The following is a 14648-nucleotide window of genomic DNA, read 5'->3' as shown; positions in this document are numbered from 1 at the left end:
GGGGCGTATCATAGATGATGATTATAGGGCAAGATCGAGACTACGTAATGTAACGGGGGTGGGTGTTTACGACGGACCGTTTTCCCTTTCATGCTAACTGCCACCTGAATATAAAGTCAAAGCACAACCCGTCCCCTTAACTCCAGTTATTGCATGCATAAGAAAAAAAGGGTAATATAACGGCTAATTACCTTAAATTATATCTTATTAAAGTCTAGGTTATAATTTAATAAAGTACACACATTATCCTGCCTACTTAGGACCACCACTACTAAAAAATACTAATACTCAAGACACGGGTAAGTGGGGTGGGTGAGGTAGGGCTCAGAGGTAGGTGTGGCGAGGTGACTATAAGGCACGGTGTCTCCACCGAAACATCTGCTAGGGCCTTTCTACCGAGATCATGGTAGCACCTTACCCAGGCATTTCTTCTCCCAGCACCTGTGCCTTGGAATTTATTTGATTTACACTAGAAACATAATACTTTATGTGATCCTAAGTTCACACTAATGAGTAAGTACAAATTACAGAATTGGCAGAGTACATATTATGGTATTTGTTTGAAAAAGTAGTAGGAAATAAAATTTTTATGAGCTAGAGTTATACTTAGATCAGGCAAGTTTACCCTTAAACTTCCAGTTGCTTCCCACGACCTGGAAAAAGTAAAGATTCTAACTTTTATTAATTTACCACTATGAGCCATTAATTAACTTATATTCAGTTACTACTTGGAATGTAATCACTAGTTATAAACTGGCATACAGGAATGATTCTGTAGTAAAACACTGCCACGACAGTGAACAAAGGCTTTTTCCAGGAGGCCGTTCACTTCATTTCTCTTAATCACTTCTCAGTTTATGCTAAGACTACTTCAGGCTACATTTAATGTGTCCATGAGGAATATGCGTGTGAGTACTAACCTCTTTAGGGGGTCAAAATAACCTACAGATCCACGGGGAGTAGGAGTGCGAGAAGGATCCCTGCCCAGCACTGCTCCGCGTCGTGTTACAGACAGAGGCGAGGGGAGCCGCTAAAGGGATGAGACGAGGGAAAATTCCATTTACCAACTTTATTCTTAGCTAATTTGTCAGTATGAATTTAATATGAGAGGAAGAGTTAACGAATATGATTGTTATCATGCACTCTTCTGTTTTTAATACTTCAGTTTTACCTCACCACCTCCTATAATCATACCATCAACATAATAGGAAAGGATCATGGAAGGGAACCTGAAAAATTTTCGAGATAGCTGAGTTTTTCAGGAAAGCTACTTGGAAGCATGCCAAGTTGAAATCCACAAACATTCTAAACATTGTACATGAGCTAGCCGTGTGGGACGAAAATCCATGATGGCCGCCAACGGCATGGGACTCTTATATAACTTTGGGACCAGAAGTCACAGATGGTCATGTAATACTCTTTTTTAAAGGTTTTTGAGTATAAGAAAACGATTTTTACCATTATTTCAATGATTTATTGATGTATGTTCAAGATATGATGAAGGTAATGATATTCAAGATATGAAGGTAATGTACTGTTTTAAACAAAGTGGTAAAGTCAACACATTTAAAGCCAACAACCAGCATTAACTTTTGCCAGCAGCAGTTATTGAACTACCGTGTTTTTAAATCAAACATTTATTTAGCATCATATCTAGTAATGGTCACAATTATAGCATGGAGACTCACTATCTTCTCCATCAGGTGGGCATGGATTAGCACAAGATTGGCCAACAGACGAGGAACACATCGGTGTACAGTTAAGTCCTGCTTTCCGACATTTACATCTCTTAACACACATTTGTTTACACCCACATAACACAGTGAGAAGAACATGCTCTGTTGCTACTGGTCTGTCAGTCAAAATGGGATTGAGCATTCCACCTTGAAGCTGCCAACCCCAGTCAGTAGGATTTAGATCTTCAACATTGCCCAACCACTCCTGAACTGCAAAGTAGGCTCGTTATGAGTGATACTTTGCAGCTGAGGATGTAAGAGGTAGGCTCTGAAGTTGGAAGCTGCTGAATGCCTTGCTCAACCTCTGCTTGTACTGCACAAATCTCAGCTTATCAAGTGTTGTACATGATGGATTGGCATTATATAACTTCAGTAAGAATATTTCCTCCACTCTGGCTACTTCTTCATGGCTGAAAATGCTCTTCTTAAACACCTCCAACGTCCTCATACAAATATTCAAACAGGTGACCCACTCATCCAGGACATGTTGTAAGATGTTGGGTTATTACTCTGCATGCAGCTGTGATTCTTGATTTCAGATGAGGCAGCACATTATCTTCTCAACATATACAACGTCACTGCCTTACCTGGAATCAGGAATCACAGCTGCATGCTGAGAAATAACCCCAGACATCTTTCGTGTCCTCGATGAATGGGTCACCCTTTTGAATATTTGTATGAGGCACGACGGTCATCACTTCGATCAAATACTCTAATCATCAGTTTTCCCTATGGTTCGTGACTCGCGAGACACCTTGTATTTATTTCTTCCTAAGTAATCCTGCTTCTTTAATTCCAGATCAGTTCTATGGTACTTCGTAAGAAAGATTGGAGAAGAAACGTACCGGTAGTTATTTTCACCTGAGAAGCCTGAGCGGGTTTTTCTGTGACCACCGTTGTACAGGTATGTAGGACGTAATGCTGCTAAAATTTGCCAGCGATATCATGGAGGACAGTGCCACTGAGAGAGAGAGAGAGAGAGAGAGAGAGAGAGAGAGAGAGAGAGAGAGAGAGAGAGAGAGAGAGAGAGAATGATAATTAAAAAAAAAATTCTACATACGTACAGGACTGGGATGATTAGGCTAATATTATGTAATTTTGCTAGGGTATTGACCCTTCATCAGACCAGAAGTACTCTGTGAAGGCCTCTCTCACATTGCTAGCTACTGTATTCTTTTGTAGCTTTTTTCTGTTGAACTTAATAATCGAACAATGTTAGAGTTTTCTTCCCTAGTCCGGTTTGCTGATGCATTGATGCGTTCTTGTGTAGAATGCATACAGCTTTCTTTTCTCTAAACACAAAGTCGGTATTTCAGCATACTATTTTCTAGTAGTGCAGACTTTTGTAAGTATGCCATGTCTTCAGACTTTGTTGCCAGAGATGAATCATGCAGAGAATCGGTGAGTCCTTTAACCCATGGCCTGACGAGAGGTTGCTATGGCAATTTTGAGATTCAGATCACAACGCATGATTAAACTATACTTGTAACCTTGACGTTTGGCCTATTGCCCTCAAACCTATTATGATTGGTCTTTGTCTGTCAAACGTTCAACCAAATTTGGTTAAAGTCGGAGAAGAACTCGTTATTTAGCTTGGCCGGAACTTTTCTGACGGCGGCTGTAATCTCCCAGAATTCCGGAAGTCTTTTTTTCCTTGGGAAGGTAGGGGTGTTCTTAAACTGAATAAAATCGGCTGGAAGTAGCAAGTATAAAATACCCAAAGGTGTGGCGTCCCTCTATTCTGGAAGGTTTAATTCAACCCAAAATACCATACCGGTATCTTGCAATTTGAGTGTTATACGCACATGTCTGTGATACAGTCACACATGTGAACTAATTACAGTTCTGTTAACTTGAAATTACACATGAAGGGTCAGGATAAAGGCATATTCTAAGTGGCATCTGTGGCTGTTGTCTGCGTTATTAGGGGTTAACAAAACTCCAGCTTCGCCTGATGCCTGTTAGATTATTCCCATTGCAAGGCACAGCATGGAGTGCAAAACATACAATAGCCATTAGCTACAAAGAGTACCTCCACCAAAACAACCATGATCCCACACTCACACACAGTCCATCAGTTATTGTTTCCTGGCAGGAAACACCAAGAGCATGTTGTTGCTTTAAAGAGTAAACGGAAACTTTATTTACTTTTTTTTTTTTTTTTTTTGATAATTTCGTAGTACCTTCTCTTTACCTATTTATTTTACATAGTATACCCATTCCACTGCGTCTACTCAACATTTGGAGCTCCCTGATGCCTCAAATCATAAAGAGTATCCACGGACAGATTCATAACAAATACCTCTCAGCTTAAGATTATTACCTAAAAGAGGAAAGGTGTATGTAGAGGAGGTGAAATATTAGACAAACTTTTGTCCCTGACTGTACATTACTAAGGCAAACTAACTCGATAATAGACACATAAATAACATATGAGAAAACAACAGGGAGTAATATGCACAATAAAACACTAAGGCTAAGTGGTCTCTTATGCCATGTAGAATACGGTCCTGTGACTTAAAACTGTTACATTATGATCTATTTTTTGTTGTGTCACTGGGAACTACAGCATTCTCGCCTCCCACTTCCTCATCCTCTCTCGCCTTGCCGCCCCTCCTCCCTCCTTACCAGGTATGGTTCGGGAAGTGAGGTGTGGGAAGTGTTCTAAGAATTTCCCAAAACTTGCACCAAACCACCTCATCAGAGAAGGCTTTCCTGCCATGTCAACTGGGGGTGACGATTTCCGCTCTTTTATTTATTTATTTATTGCTTTTCCACGTAAATATAATTGGTTGCATAAAGGAATTGACCCACTGAATACTTTTTTTGTTTATTCTTGTTACTTCCTGACAATTTCATCCAACTTAGGGAAGGACTGTGAGTAAAGGAGTAAACGAAAGTTGTATCTAACACCTGCAGTTCGAAAAAATACCTCTAATGTTAAATAAAACGACCTGGTGATATAAAGAATATAATAAGCAAGATAAAGAACAACTTTGATGGTCGCATACAACCCAAACTTATCTACCACCAAAAACACACCCCAGAAAATGCCCTTTGTATCTGGACATATCCCTCAGACACACCTGATGCGTACCTCAGACACACCTGATGCTTACCTCAGACACACCTGTTGCTTACCTCAGACACACCCGATGCTTACCTCAGACACACCTGATGCGTACCTCAGACACACCCGATGCTTACCTCAGACACACCCGATGCTTACCTCAGACACACCTGATGCGTACCTCAGACACACCTGATGCGTACCTTAGACACACCTGATGCGTACCTGAGATACACCTGATGCGTACCTGAGACACATCCCAAACACTCCCAAAAATAAAACAATATATATATCAATAGGAGTGAATGGATTATATAGAAATACACTGAAAACTATTCAGAGTGAATGTTAATTAGAAGTTAACTGATGTCCTGTATAATAGTTAAACTAGTAAACAATACGAATACAGTATTATCATTATATTATCTATCTATCTCTCTATTGCCAAACGCCTTAATCCCGTTTGGGGTGGCCACAAACAAATTACCTCCATGTCGCCCTGTCCCCCGCCATTTCACTGCCCTGCTCCCAACTCACTCCCCCCTCTCTCATATACCTCTCCACTCCATCCCTCCATCTCATCCTCGGCCTCCTCCTCCCTCTTTCCCCCTCCACCTCACTCACATTCACTCTCTTCGTCAGTCTTACACATGGCCAAACCACCTCAGTGTGTTCCTCATAACGCTTCCTATCACATCCACATCCACACCACAACGCTCCTTTATATCCTCATTCGTCAGCCTGTCTCTCCATGTGACTCCACAGGCTCCTCTTAAATAACTCATTTCCACTGCTCTCACTCTTGATTTGTGTCCTTCCAACAACGTCCAAGCTTCACTTCCATACGTTAGAGTTGGTATCACAATACTGTCATGTAGTAACTTTTTCACTTCCATGCTCACTTCCCTGTTTCTTATCACTGCTTTCAGTGAACCAGCAACCTTTCTTCCCTGCTGTACCCTTTCAAGCACTTCACCCTCCAAACCTCCATCCTTACTCATCACACTACCCAAGTACTTAAACGCACTCACATTTTCCAATTCCTCACCATCCAACTTCGCAGTACATTCAATGATTTCACCCCTCTCAAAGACCATCACTTTACTCTTCCCTACATTCACCTTTAGATTCCGTTTCTTACACACTCTCCCAAACTCATCCACCAAGCCTTGCAGCTCTCCTTCGTCTTCACTCAACAACACAGTATCATCTGCAAACAACAGTACAGGGAGTTTCCAAACACTATCCTCTCTCACCACTCCAACATCCACTACCCTACCTTGTACCTGTTTTATTACCCCATCCATGTACAGATTGAACAACCATGGAGACATGACACATCCCTGTTTCAACCCAACCTTCAAAGAGAAAAATTCACTTAGTTCACCATCCACACGCTCTGCAGCCTTAGCACCATCGTACATACTCTTCACAGCATTCAACAACTTCCCATCTACTCCATATATTCTTAACACTTTCCACAATCCTTGTCTATCCACCCTGTCATATGCTTTCTCCAAATCCATGAAAGCCGCATACAACTTCTCTCTCTTCTCTAGAAACTTTTCCACTAAAGATCTAAGAATGAATATCTGATCTACACAACCTCTTCCCTTCCTAAAGCCTCCCTGTTCTTCTTCAACTAATTTCTCTGTTCTTTCTCTAACTCTGTCAATAAGTATCTTACCATATACTTTTCCTATTATACTAAGAAGACAAATGCCCCTATGTTTACCACACACTTCTTTTTCCCCTTTTCCTTTGTACAAGGGAATAATTATACCTGACTTCCAATCCTCCGGGACTCTACCTTCCTCCCAGGCCAATCTGCAAATCTACCACATCCATTCTACTACTATCTCTCCCCCATGCTTCAGCATTTCACCACACACTACATCAATTCTAAAACATTTTCTTACAGTCCCTCCATTTTACACTCAAATTCCTTCCAAATTCCTCATTCAGTCTCTTCTTACTCTTTCTTACTAATCATTATTATTATTCTTGTTTATTATTATCATTATTATTATTATTTTCTCTGTAGGTAAGTGAAACTCCACAGTACTACTCTCTCTCTCTCTCTCTCTCTCTCTCTCTCTCTCTCTCTCTCTCTCTCTCTCTCTCTCTCTCTCTCTCTCTCTCTCATTATTATTATTATTAATATTATTATTTAGTGGTAAGTGGGGGCGCTCGCCATCCACTCAATCGATGTAGTTCTGCTCTCGGGTGTCTGTCCTTTCCTCTTCTCCATCCTTCTTTCCTTCCATCCTCTTCTGTCTTTCTTGCTTTCAGTCTTTCCTCGTCCTTCTGCCTACGGGTGACTTTACACTCCCTCTTCTGTCTTCCTTTCCTTCATTCTTTCCTCTTACTTCTGCCTGTGGGTGACTCTACACTGAATGACAAGCCAAATGGTTTCCTGTACACCAGGAAACCATATACTACGTTGGGTGGGAACCATATAACCAAATTTTGGCGCCTGGTGGCTTAGTGGTTAATTACGGCGCTCCAATCGGATTGAGCCGGTGAACGTTTATATCGAAGGGGTGGTTGGGGTTTATTGCTCATGTAATGCCACTCAGGGATGAGTGAGGCTGGTCACTCGTATCTTAAATGTCAAGACCAACTTGCATAGCCCCGGGCTCCTACGCTCCTCATGGGGCAATGAAGGATTGGATGATGGATGGATTATTATTATTATCAATTATTCTTTTTTCTTCTCTCTAGGTAAGGAAATGTCCAAAGCAGCACATTTTTAACCACCTCGCTCCCTCCCTCCCTCTCTCTCTCTCTCTCTGTCTCTCTCTGTCTCTGTCTCTCTCTCTCTCTCTTTCTCTCTCTTTAGGTGTAAATCATCCTGATTCTATTAAGGCGGTGCTGCTTGGCTGTTATGGGCTGGTAGGTATTGGAGACGTCAAGGGGGCGAACCAGGGTCTCTGCGTTCGGTTGCACGAAGAAAGCAATCGACTGGCGGGGGGACTGACACCTCACCTCCTCCTCCGGGAGTATCACGCGGTGTTCCTGGGAACATCATAGTCATTATTATTATTATTATTATTTTTATGAGTGTGTGTGTGTGTGTGTGTGTGTGTGTGTGTGTGTGTGTGTGTGTGTGTGTGTGTGTCTGTGTGTGTGTATAGAGAATAAAGTGTGAAAAATGAGAGTGAGAGTGTGCGATAAAGTGTGTGAAAAATGGTGTGAGAATGTGAGTGTGAGACGCACAGCGAATGTAGAGTGAGTGTGAGGAGAGAGTTTGTGATATATGTGAGAGCGAGAAATAGTGTATGTGTGTGTGAAAACATGTGTGGAAAATGTGGATGTATGAGAAATTTTAAAATGATTGAAAATAAGGGGGGAGAGGGATTGAGAGAAAGAAGGAAAAGTGAGCGTGTGAGAGAGGAATGTGTGAGAATGGATCGAGTACCGTATGTAAAAAAAAAAAAATGTTTGATAGAAAAAGTAAAGAAAGTGGGTGAATGAAGGAAGGAAAGAGTGTGTGGAGTGAGTGTGAGAAAGAATCCAGCGTGTGTGACGGATGACGAATATATGCAACAGGGTCATGATGGTGATGATGATGATAATGATGATAATGATGATGATGATATACAAGACAGCGACGATTAATAAGCATGTGCAATCAGTAAAGTAAGTTTCCTTAATATTCGACCACTTCTACTCATGTCCTCAGCTGCCTAATATTCCTAAGCTGAGAGAGGCTTGGTATGGTTTCTCTGCACAAAGATGATTCCTTTTTCGATAATGCGTCACAGAAGGAAAGTGACGAACATACCTTAGTTGTGAAGTAGATGTAGTGAAATTATAGTCGATCTTTTGTCCCCATATTTATTTTGTTTTTTCTAGTGGTGAGAAATAAATAAATAAACGAATGAAATAAATAATGCCCAAGGTAAGCCAGTCCTCCAGAATCATGTCTAACGTGGCTTCTGTAAAATGCAGTAGGGAATACAATAACCCAGTCAATTTATCTTGGAGCTAACTAACATAAATATAATGTATACATGAAGAGATTAACAGAACCCTGCACCGTTGATCGTGTTTCCCGACTGCCCTGAAGTGTGACAAATATAAAAGTAAATAAATCAATGTGTCTCGGAACCAGATTACTTTATTCCACTCGGGTTCCTATGACTCACTCTAAGTTGAATACAATCGTCTGGCGTTCGCTGGAATCAGGAGAGAGAGAGAGAGAGAGAGAGAGAGAGAGAGAGAGAGAGAGAGAGGTGGGGGGGGTATTCAAAACCATCATTTCAGAATAACAACAGAAAAACTATTCAAACTTCCAACTTACCGTGGCTACATACTTTCCACTTGTCCAGTACTGCAGGTCCCCAGCGTTGACTACGATGGTCCCTGGGATGGGCGTGGCGTCCACCCATCGCCCTTCCACGTCACGCACCTACATACACTATCCATCTAAAATTATCGCCCACCTTTACAAGGTGGAGCGATAATGTTTTTGCCCGCCTGTGTGTGTGTGTGTGTGTATGTGTGTGTGTGTGTGTGTGTGTGTGTGTGTGTGTGTGTGTGTGTGTGTGTGTGTGTGTGTGTGTGTGTGTGTGTGTGTGTGTGTGTGTGTGTGTGTGTGTGTGTGTGTGTGTGTGTGTGTGTGTGTGTGTGTGTGTGTGTCTCTGTTCATATGATATATCATGAACGGCTTGACCTATCAACATGAAACCTTCAGGGTACCAAGATATGGCCAAAATCTTGGGCGAGTCCGAAAATGGGCACTCGGGGTCAATGTCAAGGTCAGCAAAATGGCTGCCAAAGGTCAACTTGTTTTTAACGCCCTCCTTTAGCACCATTATATCTCATGAACGGCTTGAGCTATCAACATGTATCTTTCAGATCATCAAGATATAGCCAAAATCTTGGACTTGGCCAACAGTATAATCAGGAAGTTGATTAGGATTCGGGTCCAGAATGCTTTTCTTTCATTATATTTATCTACTGTAATTTATATATGGACCAGAGATAATTATGCTTAAATAAAGAAAAAAAAAATAGAACCGCAGTTTGTATTTTTGGTGATATGTGACTTCCATGTCCAATCTCTGACAACAGCTCATTCCTGATCTTGCTTTACGTAGCTCTGAGTCTCCTACTAGTTCATTCTTGTTTTCCCTCTCTTTTCTTTTTCTTTCCCATTTCTCAAACGTTTCTTTTTTCTCTTCATTCTCTTCCTCCATGCCCTTCAACCTTCCACCCTCCCCTTCCTTCCTTACCCTCCTAAGCTACCTATTCAGTGGGAACTAGAAATTCCACATTAAATAGTCAATAACGTCGTCAGATCTGACCTAACAAAACCGAACTTGACTTATTCAGTGCAACTAAATAATTTTCACCCTAAATTATCCATAATCTTATCCGACTTAACCGACGTTAATTCTCCCTGAACGGACTAACAAAATCATTTGGATATCATGTCAAAGATTACCTAACCGACCTTGAAATATTTTTCATTAATATAAGGCTTGAAATAGTATGTCTCATGTAACCTAAACTAAGCTATATTAAAACAACCTAACTTCACCTATTAAAACTTCACCTAACCGAAGCTAATCGAACACCATCTGCAATGATTTTATCCAACTTAACCTTATTTTAATCCCACTTAATCAAATCAAACTTAACAAAGCATAACATGACATCATCTGACCAAACCCAAACAAACCTGGCGTTTTCCAATGTCGTCCTTGTGGTGGTGACATAATGCATCTTACTGTGATTTATCTTCGCCTAAGTTAATTTATCCTAACCGCCCATGAACTCATCTCATCTAACCTAATCTAGTCATACATGGAGTCTTCCTAAGCGTTGCAAATGATCCTAATCTTACCTAACCCACCATCCTAAGCTAATATATCCTAATCTATCAGGACCTCACCTCATCTAACCTAACCCAAGCAAACATGGAGTCTTCCTAGGTGTTGCAGTCCATCTTAATCTCACTTAACGCTACTTATCCTAAGTTAAAGCACTCTTATCCTGACCTCCCATGACCTCATCTCAGCTAATCTAACCTAAGCTGACCTGGAGTCCTCCCATATCGTCCTGAAAGAGCAGTGTGATGGTGCCGTAGTCGGTGTGAGCACCACATCGGATGGTGTTGGGCGGAACGGTGGCGGGCACAGTGGGGTAGTAGGCCATCCGCAGCACAGCAAACGATTCACCACCGCTCTTGAAGAGCTCCTCCTGGGTTGAGGTGAAGAAGTCTCGTTCCAGGTCTGAGAATGTAGTATGATTGAGACTGTGTTTTACGAAGATGGCATAGAAGGCTTCGTAGCACCTCTTCCTCAGAGATTTATTTTGCATATTACATCTAAGTATTCTTTAGTATGTTACTGATGCACAGCATGTCCGTACTAAATATGGATGAATAACATAGAACATCAAGGTGTAAAGGTCATAACAAATCGCTAAGAAGAAGGCGCCACTAAGCGTAAGATGCATCTTGGTATACGACCCTTAATCGGACCTAGGTAAAGTTTTTGACATAAATGCTGATCGACCCCATAATTATACATAACGAGAAAGCTGCAATGACTTTTGAATCCTAAAGATGAGAAATCAACAAAGTTTTTCAGAATATTAAGCAGGAACGTCATAGCTTTTCGACTAAAATGTGGTGACATATTACGGCAAATGTTTTTGATGGAAATCTAATATGTTCCCTGAGTTACCTGAAGAATTTTAATAACTAGCGAAACACAGCTAATTTTAAGAGAACAAATGAGTTCTTTGGATGGCCTAATCCTTACCTCCGCCAGTTCATTAGAGGAGGTTATGTACTCACCCGTGTCTATCTGTCTGTCTGTTGGTCTGGTTGTGGACAAGTGAATTCAAAAAGTTGTTATCGGATTTAAGTGAAGTTTGTTGGATTGGTGGACAGTGGGTCATTGAAGAGATTACAATATTAGATTTTGAAATGGATGCGGATCCGTACGTAGGAACAAATTATTATTATTATTATTATTATTATTATTATATTTTTTTTTAGCGTCGACGTAGGTATGCGCTTCTTCAGATCCTGTAACGGGGCAAAGCATCATCGTAGAATTAAAGAATTAACTGACTGACGCTGTGACACCAAAGAAGTATAGGTCTGTTAGGGAAAAAAGACTTATCGCAATAAATTTTAAAGCTTATTGATGTTGGCGAAGGTATGCACTCTCTGGGTGCTTTCCAGTTCGCTATGTATTCGCCAAAACTTGGAAAGGCAGTCTCCTCTGACAGTATATTAGATTGTTATTTCTGAATAATGTTCCACTTAATGTTAACACTCCTCCTTTCACGAGGAATGAATCTCGGGTCTGGTGTAGTACTACTATTGAGTTACTGGTGGTAATGTTATTTCGAAGTTTTTAGTCCTAGTGAATTCCCTCGAAGAACTGGCGCTTTGGGGAAACAAAAAAATCGACCACTATCATCATTATTATTATTTTATTATTGACCTCCTACGCGAGGTATATATTTTACCCCACGTTGGTTTGCTTGTTTGTCTGTCTGTCTGTCTGTCAGTCTGTCTGTCTGTCTGTCTTTTATCAGGATTACTAAAAAAGTTATGAACGGATTTCCATTAAATTTTTTGGAGGGGTAGAGTATGGCTCAATGAACAGTCGATTAGATTTTGGTTGTGATCCAGAATCATTCGTTTGTTTGTTCACAAAATATCTCCAAAAATTCTCAATGAATTTCAGTGAAATATTGTGGAAGGGTGGGTCATGAGCCAAAAAATAATTTACTAAATTTTGGGGCGGATCTGGATCCGGATCCGGATCGTACAGAATAGTATCTCCAAAAGTTATCAAATGGATTTCAATGAAATTCTGTAGAAGGGTGGGTCATACGCCAAGAAAGAATTCTTTATATTTAAAGGAGGATCCGGATCCGGATCCTATCGCACAGTATCTCCAAAAGTTATCAATGAATTTCAATGAAATTTTGTGGAAGGGTGGACTGTGGGCTAAGAAAGGATCGATTAAATTTGGGGGCAGATCCGGATCCGGCATTGCCGGAGGTATGCGCCCTCTGAGTGCTGCTCTAGTTGTTATTATTAACATTATTGTTGTTGTTGTTATTATTACTATTATTATTATTATTATTATTATTATTATGATTTTGGTTATTATTGTTATTATTATTATTATTATTATTATTATTATTAATATTGTTGTTGTTCTTGTTGCTTTTTTCATGCTATCATTCTTCTTCATATTATTATTATTATTATTATTATTATTATTATTATTATTATTATTATTATTATTATTATTATTATCATTATTATTATTATTATTATTATTATTATTATTATTATTATTATTATGACATCAATTCTACCCAGTCCTACATTAATGAATTAATACAAGCTGATACAGAATTGTTCATACCCAGTCAACAATTCACTAAAAGATTTGACTCCCCAAAATGGTTTGATAGCAATTGTGCTAGAGCAACGACCCAAAAATCCTTAACATATGACTTTTACGTAAAATAAAAAACATCTGAATCGCTCAGTCAATTTAAAATTGCTAGAAACCATGCAAAAGCAATAAAAACTCTCACTAAATCAAACTTTCTTCACAACCAAGCATCCAAACAATTAAATAATTCTAATAACAATGGAATATTCTGGTCAACTCTCAGTTCTTTCAATAATAACTTTAACAAGTCATCACCCATTCCTCTACTCAAATATTCAGATGGTAAGGCTATTAATGACCCTCGTGGTACAGCGAACATCCTTGCCAGTACATTTGCCAGAAATTCTACCTTAGAGGAAGTCAGTCAGAACGTGCCTTTACTAGAACTTGACTTTTTCGAAATTGCTCCAATTAAGATACAGACTCGATACTTTATATACGTCCTAGGTAATTAACCAACCAACAAAGCTCCAGGTCCAGATGGAATTTTTCCAATTGTTTTGAAAAAGTGTTCCCCAGAATCAGCTTCTGTTCTAGCTAAATTGTTCATTACTATGCATACGTACTTCTTTATTCCCTAATTCTTGGAAAGAAGCCAATATCCTCCCAGTTCCGAAGAATGGAAGTTCCTCTGACCCCCTCTGATTACAGACCAATAGCTATCACATCTTTTCTTGGTAAAGTATTTGAGACTGTATTTGATACGCACGTTGTTTAACATCTTGAATCCAACAACTTAATTAGTGACATACATTATGGTTTTTGATGCGAATGACCCAGGGCTGATATTCTCAGTCTCTTGACTCACACCATCCATCGGTCAATTTACGAACATGGAGAAACTCATGCAGTTGTTCTTGATATTTCTAAAACTTTTGACAAAGTGTGGCAGCGTTCCTTGCTATCCAGACTCTCTTGTTAGGGACTATTATTTTTTGTTCCTCTAATTTCCTCATACCTCAGTGACAGAAAGATAAGAGTAAAAGTCGATGATTCCGATTTCCACTCGATTATAACGCCGGTGCGCCACAAGGATCAGTTCTGGCTCCAACCCTTTTCCTACTTCAAATTAATGATCTCTTACCTGTGACTCATAATCACATTCATTCATGTGCAGATTCCACCAAGGATAGCAGGCCGGTTATCTAACCAAATATAATACAGCCTCTGACCTCTACACCTTGAAGCAGACAAAAAAAAACTGACTGTTACTTTTCTTCTTCTTCTTCTGGTTCTGCTGCTGCTGCTAGTTTACTTTTATGCTCCATGCCCTTAAGTTTTTTTTAAATTTTCTTCTCCTGCTGAGGGTTCATCAAAAGCCTTCTAAGCTACAAATCAGGCAACATCTCTAATGAGTCGTTTTTCTTCTGTAAATTCAGTGTTCTTCACAACAGACCACTT

The 14648-nt window shown here is 39.9% G+C and overlaps 1 protein-coding gene across 1 annotated transcript in view; it reads right to left on the bottom strand.

Moving 5' to 3' along the window:
• Positions 1 to 7644: 7644 nt before the first annotated feature.
• Positions 7645 to 14648, bottom strand: part of LOC145391445 (uncharacterized) — a 28830-nt gene continuing 21826 nt past the window's right edge. The window contains exons 6-8 of the mRNA XM_080266058.1: positions 10855 to 11048; positions 9113 to 9220; positions 7645 to 7824 (exon numbers count right to left, since the gene is read on the bottom strand). Coding sequence (XP_080122184.1) covers positions 7645 to 7824; positions 9113 to 9220; positions 10855 to 11048 — 482 coding nt within the window. The remainder of the gene's footprint in view (positions 7825 to 9112; positions 9221 to 10854; positions 11049 to 14648) is intronic.

This window comes from Coenobita brevimanus, chromosome 18 (genome assembly GCF_032717465.1).
Source record: "Coenobita brevimanus isolate Jiangsu-jjx chromosome 18, ASM3271746v2, whole genome shotgun sequence".
Taxonomy (NCBI): Eukaryota; Metazoa; Arthropoda; class Malacostraca; order Decapoda; family Coenobitidae; genus Coenobita; species Coenobita brevimanus.
Note: the sequence above shows the minus strand (reverse complement) of the source record. Positions and strands in the feature narration are given on the sequence as shown.